General features: G+C 33.7%; 1 protein-coding gene across 1 annotated transcript; it reads right to left on the bottom strand.

The window, feature by feature from the left end:
• Positions 1–398: 398 nt before the first annotated feature.
• Positions 399–4,058, bottom strand: LOC111988156 (EIN3-binding F-box protein 1). The gene is made up of 2 exons (XM_024019926.2): positions 3,755–4,058; positions 399–3,082 (listed from the first exon to the last, which is right to left on the bottom strand). The coding sequence occupies exons 1-2, from the start codon at positions 3,777–3,779 to the stop codon at positions 1,173–1,175; spliced, it is 1,935 nt and encodes a 644-aa protein (XP_023875694.1). The 5' UTR covers positions 3,780–4,058; the 3' UTR covers positions 399–1,172.
• Between the last annotated feature and the right edge of the window lie 4,580 nt (positions 4,059–8,638).

Here is an 8,638-nt window from a genome sequence, read left to right on the forward strand (position 1 = left end):
CTTGAGGGTTTAATTTGTTATTTTAATACTGTAAGGTTTGGCTTGTAAGACAAATTTATCGGATTAAAATCTAATTTTCCCAAGGATTTCTAAGGGATGAGGAAGCAATTTCTGAGACTGTTAGAAAAAGAAAGGGGTAAAGGAAGGTCCAGGTGGAGAGAGAGAGAGACCACATAACCATGAAACATACAAGATTCCATTCCCAACAAGAGAAATACATAACAAAAAAGATCCCATTTCATTACTAAACAACAAATCCCAAGGATTTCTAAGGGATGAGGAAGCAATTTCTGAGACTGTTAGAAAAAGAAAGGGGTAAAGGAAGGTCCAGGTGGAGAGAGAGAGAGACCACATAACCATGAAACATACAAGATTCCATTCCCAACAAGAGAAATACATAACAAAAAAGACCCCATTTCATTACTAAACAACAAAGTAGTTGCAGTGTACAATCCATAAACAAGAGAAACCTGCAAAAGCTAAAGACAGCAATAACAACAACAACCAACAAGGTTGTCATGGCAAACACGAAGTATCTGCCACCACCACTGCAGGCTACAACCAATATATCCTAGGAAACCATCGCTTAGAACTGCACAAAGCAACCACACTTGTGAATGTAGAAAACAAAGGATCCCAAACAACTTCAGGAACCTTATTAGACACTAGAAACTAACTTGGACTGAATCTGACAACAGACTTTTTGAGACTGGAAATAAAGAAAGCTTAACACTATCGAAAACCTGTAACCAAGCTAAAACACCGGGGGGGTATGAACATCCAGCAAACAAAACCAGGAACAAGTGGGAACCTCAAACCAGGACTTGGTAACTGTATTCTCAGGGAACCATGGCAATAAAGTAAGCAGCCCCCCATTAATGGGGAGCAAAATAGTTGAACAAGCTTTCCTATATTGGGAAAGCCTGCAAAAAAGGTTGTATAAGTGATCTGCCAGAGTCCCCCGGAAAACAACCAAGCCACTGAGCCATAGGCACCCCCACTGAGGATGGGCCAAAAAGGTATACTGAAACTACCAACCATGTGAGTTGACTTAAGAGCTTTATGCATCTACTATATTTTGAGGTCATACTAGAGTTTTGGATTTCCTAATCTGATTCAACACCGCTATGTCCGCCTCTTGATCCAGCAAAAGTGCAAGGTTCCTTCCCCGATTAGGAGAGAATATCGCATTTCCACAAGGAGTCTTGGAGCAGCTCAACTGTACTACTGCTGATTGAATTGCAGTGTTGGACATTTAATCCCACCAGCGTCTTACCCAATTTTTCCAGGAAAGGTATGCTCTTGTTTGATACTTTAGAGCAACCTGACAATGAAAGGACCTGCAGACTGAGCTGCTCTGCACAAGAAAGCACTGCAACACCAGAATCGGTGATCGCACACTTTGACACATCTAGATCGTTGAGTAACAAGCAATTGTCTGCGATTGCCACCAAGCTAGCATCAGTAATCTTCCTGCATCCCTCGAGGTTGAGCAGCTCGAGGGTTCCTCCATGTAGCCTAGCCAAGGCCAAAATTACATCATCTGTGATATTAAAGCAGCCACTGAGATTCACTTTCACAAGTCCTGCTTCGCAGCTCTCTAGAAGAGGGAGAAGCCCAGCATCAGTTATTCCACAAAGTCCACTCAAGTCTACATGCTGAATCTGAGGGCACAACTTACCCACCATAGCCAGGCTAGCAGTACCAAATCCAGGGCAGTATCTTACGGACAAGGATCGAAGAGACGTGCAAGGAGAGGGCATAGCAAATCCCAAAGCCATATCCCTGATTCCCATACACTTCACTAGGGTAAGAGACTTCAACTTTGTACCACAGTTTGAAAGGGCACCAATAATCCCTGATAGGGTGACCCTGTTACACTCTTCCAATTGGAGGCACTCCAATGATCCTGCGGCTTTGGCAAAAGCTACCATTCCATTGTTGGATACAAAGCAGCACTTGCGAAGGCACATCTGCTTCAGGTTGATGCATCCCTTCCCGATGGCTTCAAGACTCACATCTGTTATCCCACGACAAGAAGTAACTGTCAACAACGTCAGTTTTTGGAGACCCTGAGCATTACCCATGACCCAAAAGCCTTTCTCACTCACATGTTGGAGACCACTAAGGACTAGATTTGTAATAGCTTTGCCACAGTGCCCAATCACAGCAAGGGAGAAATCTGTGATGTTCACGCTCTGAAGCTTGACCTTTGACAACATAGAAGCTGTAGACAAAAGATTTGATACTCCATGATCCCTAACAAGGGGACAATCTTTGATAGAGACACTGTGTAACTTGGGGCAAAGCCTTCCAATAGCTTCCAAGCCCTCGTTCCCAATCTTTGAGCATGATTCAATATTCAAAGAAGTTAAATTTGGGCAATTCTCTGCAATTGCAATCAAAGCCTTGTTGGAAATTGTGGGACACTGGCAAAGGTCAAGCTTCTCCAACAATTTGCATCCTTTAGCTATCTCAGATAGTCCACCATCTCCAACATAAGGAACATTCCACAAAGTAAGAGCCTTAAGAGAAGGGCAACCATGGGCAATAGATGAGAGGCCAAGGTTTGTGACTCCACGAAGAGAGTTGCTTCCACGGATTGACAACTTTCCTAGTCCCCCACGGCTACTAGTTCCAACTGCAATCGCAGCAAGCCTAATGTCTGTAGCTTTCTTCCCTTCCAAACACCTTGAAAGGTATCCATCACTTTCAAGATCTTGATCTTCATCACCAGTGACCATATCAACAGCATTAGAAACCGGCAACTCATGGCAAATTTCAGCCTTCCGGATGCTACTCAAAAGCAAAAGCCAACGCTTGGAGACACAAGCACAAGAGCTCTTCTCTTTGCCTCCATCAAGGCGTCTGAAGATCTCAAAAAGGCATTCATCAGGAAGAACTTCAATGGAAGGTTTCTTGTCCAGCTCAAGTTCATTTCTTCCAAAGATGAATGGGGCACTAATTCGAGGCCGCTTGCTTGGGGGGCAGTACACATCCACTTGGGAAACAATTGAGAACAAGCGACCCAAATCCATAGGATTTGGGTAAAAAGAACCCCCAGAATAGAATTCATCATCACCTGAAATCCCAATGACAAAAAATAATATCAGATAAAATTGTCCACACAAATTTATTTTTCTATTTTGGAATCGGCAAAGAAAATTGTTTAAAACTAGCTAAATCTATTATTTTCACACAAAAACGGTTTCTAACATGTTACTCCATAAGGAAAGATCTAAGTTTCCTTCACTCTGCATAGCAAATCCAATAAGAATCTACCATGTATTCTAAGCATAATTAGATCATAAATGTCCAAGTTTGCTTCTAGAAAATAACAATCTTCCTGTACCTAAAAGTCTCCTACTTGATGTTCCCAAAAACAAAAAAAAGGCATAGGCTTTGTGTACCAAAAAATTTTATTACAAAAAAGAGATCTCCCCCAAGGATGAAGTAGGTTTTAAAGCATATCACCAAATAAAATCAATCAACAAATATTGTGTGATTCAATTTCCAATTATGACAATCCAAATCATTGATGATCCCCGTATCAAAAATACACTCAGGACCTCAAACTATGAGCATGCAGATCAATACAATATTAAATTGGCAACCAAGACATACCCATTAAAATCAAACAAAAATAAAGAACACCCCATGAACCCAAATCCTCCAAAAAAAAAAAAAACCAATCAAACACCACTTAATCAAAAAGGAAAACGGACAAAATAGCAAAAGACCCAGAAAAGCTTACCACTGTAATTGACAAGGGTAGGCATGAGCAAAGACTAATAATCCACAAGAAACAAAATCCAAACAATGCCTCAGAAGCACAAAACCCTCCACACAAAACTGTTGTCGTTGTTATTGTTATTATCAGGAAAACAAAGCTCAAGAGCATCTGAAACCCCAACAAGTAGGGCAAAAAAGAAGATGAAGAAGAAGAAGATTGAGTTTTTGAGAATGCAGGCAAGGTACTATATGTATGTGAATGTACGTGTAAAAAATGTAGATATGGGTGTGAAGGCAAAAGGGATTTTATATATACAATATTTATTGGGAAAAAGAAAAAAAAAAGAAAAAAAAGAAGAAGAATAGGAATAAGGAAAAAAAAGAAAGGTGTCACACTCAGAGGCACATTTCAGATTCAGGCACATCTCTAACATCATGCAAAATGCAATGTATCTCCCTTCAAAACCGGTTTTTCAGTCCACAGCTCCAACCCACCACGTCATCACTTTCATCAACCGGTTACCGCCTATTCCCCTTTTTCTTTTTCTTTTTTTTACCTTTTTTTTTGTTGTTGTTGGTGTTGTTGTTGACCTTTTTGTTTTTGTAAAATGTAAAACCTACCTAGACTGCAACTAAATAGGGGTTTTTACTGGTTGAGCAGGTGAATCATGAGTGGAATTGTGGAACCATTTTTTTTTTTAATTGAAATAAAAATGTTTAAAATTATTTGGTCAATTTTAAAGAAAGAAGAGGAAGAAATTATGTAAAATGTTAGTTGAATTAGTGGATCATGAGTGGAGTTGTGGAACTACGATTTCAATTAGAATTAAAATATTAAAATTAATAGATCAATTTTTAAACAGAGAAGATGTAGAAATTATGTAAAATTTTCATTGAAAAAGTGGATCATGAGTGGAAATTGGGGAACCACATTTTCAATTAGAAAAAAAAAATGTTTAAAATTAATAGATCAATTTTAAAGAAAGAAGAAGAAATTATGTAAAATGTTCGTTGAAAAAGTGGATCATGAGTGGAATTGTTGAACCACATTTTCAATTAGAATTAAAATGGTTAAAATTAATAGATCAATTTTAAACAAAGAAGATGAATAAATTATGTAAAATGTTCACAATGAAATATATAAGTTAATAAGTATATAATGAAATACTTTTTATGTAAGTTAAATATAAAGAGCTTAGTACTTTCTTTCTTTCTTTTTTTTTTTTTCAAAATATTCTAATTATCAAATCCTTAAGTTACAAGGTATAAATATTTAGATTCAATATTCGGACAAATGGCTACATTTTAAGTCATAATTCATAAAAGACAATTCAATATCCTATATTAAAGAAAAGAAAATTCTATTTAACTTACTAAGGAAATAATTTAAAAAATAAAAATTATGAGCAAAATTAGATACAATATTAAGAAGTTCAACATAAACAGAAGAAGAAATGATACGTTTAAGAAAAATATTATTAAAAAAAAAAAAGTTAATGAAAATAACTTAAATCATTTTGAATTTTATAATTTTCTTCATAATAACTTTGTAAAATATAAGATTAATAGATAAAATTATGGAAATAATCACAAATAAATCATTAGATACATTATAATTATTGATTTTCTTTTCTTCTTAATATGGTGTTTTTTTTTTTTTTTTTAAAAAGACCAAATACCATACTACTTATTAAAAAAATTACACAAATAAGTAATTTGGAGTACATGAAGAACCCGTTTAGATTGAACATGTTACAAAGAACCTACCGGATTTGATTGGATATGATCAAATCACATGTTTAAACAATCTAATCAACCAATCAAAATCTTGTTATCGGTTTGCCAATCCAATCAGTTAGGTCGGTTTTGATTTAATAACAATGCTTATAGAGTTATTTTTCGGAATAAGAAAGTAAATTAATGTAAAAATTATTCTTTTTTTAATAGAAAAATGGTGAGAGATCAATCAATCATAAGAATTTGAATTTTACATAGACTTGGCCATAATAGTTCTTCTATTCACAGAAAACCCTAAAAAGTAATATGAGACCTAATTTCAAAGATATACAGCATCCATGGCCAATAGGTTGCTAGGTTCGGTGCATCAACGGCAAAGTATAATGATATTGGCAAGCAGCTGTTTTGGATAGTCTTTTCTTTTCCTTCTTGATTAGCCTTAGGGACCAAACAATCATTAGTGCATCTTTTGCTATGAATAGATCTTCTCTTTTAATTAAAAAATGAAAAATATTGTTACAGCATCTAATTCTGATTTTCTTAATATTAATGGCCCCAAATTATTAATTGGATATGCTTATTATTACTTTTGTATAATGTTACAAAGGGAATTTAACTTAATTAGATTTTGCCAAAGACTTTAGAGCTGAATTGGCACCTCCCCATGTACAAAGTGTTTGGGGGTTTAGGGGGAAAAGGATTCGAGCTGCGGGGTTAGCAGCATGTTATAATTATCTCTTAAAAAAATAAAACTTAATTACATTTTAAAGTTTTTTTAAAAAATATTAAAAGAAAAAAGTCTTGAATAAAACATATAATGGCATTTTAAAAAACTTTTACTTGCAATATTTTAATTTATATTCAACTAGACAAAGAAAAAACAAGAGGTTCTAACTTACACGAGTGGCTAAATCTATCTTTTCTATTTGGTTTATTGTAATTACATCAAATTGTGTCCAAAATTCTTGCATTGAAATGACACGGAATTAATGATAAGAATCTAACAATAATGTGGTTTTTGATTGGAAAGACTAAAAGAACAAGTAACATAGTTGGAAGTTTGCAAGCAAACATAAAATAAACTTATAATTTGTGTGAAGGGTGAAGACGTATTTGTCATCAATAAAAAAACAAAACACAATTGTCACTCTTAATTATTAAAAATGAGATTGAAGTGCATTATTGGAACAAGTTGTGCAAATTGCACTCTAATTATAGAATGAGATAAAAAGAACAAGTTGTAAAGTTGTATTAGACTTTTGTAGGTTTTGGTTAATAGTATCTAGTCATATCGCTCACGGTTAACAAAGGAGAAACCGCGAGCTTTCTCAATTTGGATTACTCTAACAATGGACTTGGGATTTGGGATTCCAAGAATTCCAAATTTCCAACTGTACTTGGAAAATTTTGTTTGTCTTTCAATCCCAATTTAGCTTTACAAACAACAACTTGGTGCAAAATATATGGGTTATAAAAAGTGGTTGTCTGTGTCTAATCTCTTTTGGCTTATCGGATGAGTTTTCACTTTCTCAAGGACCAAATAAAGTCTACTTTGGAAAAAAAAGAATGATACCCAAAAAATTGGTATAGGGGATTAGCATTAGCATTATATTATAGAAGAAGAATACATTGTTTTGATTTGGGACGTTCAAATCAAATGACAAGGACAAAATTTTTTGTAATGTTCCTTTGAACCAATTTATTTTGGACACGTAATAGGCTTAATTAAAGTATACTAGCTAGTTGTCTGTATAATCACTTTCAGCTTTCAAGTGATTAGATTCATGAAGTGATATCAATTCCCATTAGTGGTTTTAGAAATTTTGGGTTCTATATGTATTATTATTGTACTATTCTCACATTATTTATTGCTTTCATTTTCGGTAACAATTATTAAAATTGGTATGTGTATATCACTTGTCACTTTCTCCATAGTGCATAGAATTTGGCTAGGAAATAGTGATATTGTCTCTTTTCATGACACCATTCTAGTTGTCCAATCATAGTTACCCGACTGAGGTTTTTCAACTTCTCTTATTCATGCACTTATAGACACATCGCTCCATCAAGTTGCATTATTTTATGAACTTCAATTCAAAAAAGGCTAAAAAACTCCTATCCAAAGAAAAAAACAAAAAGGAAAGCTGCATTCATCATACTAGAAATATAGATGGAAAAAATTAATTACAATTTCTTATATATGTAACATCTTTTTTTTTTTTTAAATTTTCAATTAAATTCAAAATTAATAAAATATAAATAATATTATTTTTGAAATTAGCACAATTAATAAATCTCTTATAATTGAAAAAGAAATCTGAAGTTCAAATCTCGTTTATACTAAAAAACGATTAATATTTTAACTTAATTATAAAGAACAATCATCATTAAACAAAAGTTAAATTTTATCATATTTATAAAAAAAAAAATACAATTTTTTTTTATAATAATAATTAAATTCAATACAACCATATATTTTAGTTTTATTTTTTATTTTTTATGAAACATATATTTTGGTACTTATACCTAATAGTTAAAATAAATTTAATTAACTTGCCTTAAAATGACATGAAAAGTCAACCAGTACTTTGAGCTCATTGAAAGTGGTCTTTTTTGGGTTTTTCCTTGTCGCTTCAGGATGGTACAGTGAATCAAAATGTGTAATACCTTGTTTGACTTGGAAAAATCTATACTCGGTTTTGAGGGGACCCACGTCATATGGTGGGGTATACAAATATATATATATATATATATTGTAAATATGAAATAGATGGTTCTTTTCTTTTGGACAGGTTTGGTTGGGATGTACAATGAATTTGACATAGTTAATATAATAATATATATAAAGGGACCAACGAATGAAACGAAATAAAAACACAAAACTGAAAAAAATTGCGTTATCAATAAATAGTGGGTTAGAATCAATGGATCTCTTTCGACTTTTTATACCAACTTTGGCTTTTGTTCATACTTTCATTCCCTGTGACTGCGTCAAATTGCTGAACACCTCTCCCTTCTTTATTTCCTTGCATTTTCCTTCTATTGAATAAGATGGCTTTCGTTCTTTTTTTTTCTTTTTTAATCGAGATCTCTGGCTTTCTTCCTGATACACATACTATAATACAAGATTATTAATCTATAACTAGTGTTATGCTGTGAGGTTAGGTGT

Source organism: Quercus suber, unplaced genomic scaffold (genome assembly GCF_002906115.3).
Source record: "Quercus suber isolate HL8 unplaced genomic scaffold, Cork oak 2.0 scaffold_728, whole genome shotgun sequence".
Taxonomy (NCBI): Eukaryota; Viridiplantae; Streptophyta; class Magnoliopsida; order Fagales; family Fagaceae; genus Quercus; species Quercus suber.

Excerpts from the sequence above, each read along its gene's own strand:
- LOC111988156 (XM_024019926.2), bottom strand. The coding sequence starts at position 3,779 with ATGCCTACCCTTGTCAATTACAGTG. Across the intron at positions 3,083-3,754 it reads TACCCTTGTCAATTACAGTG|GTGATGATGAATTCTATTCT; the intron begins GTAAGCTTTTCT and ends TTGGGATTTCAG.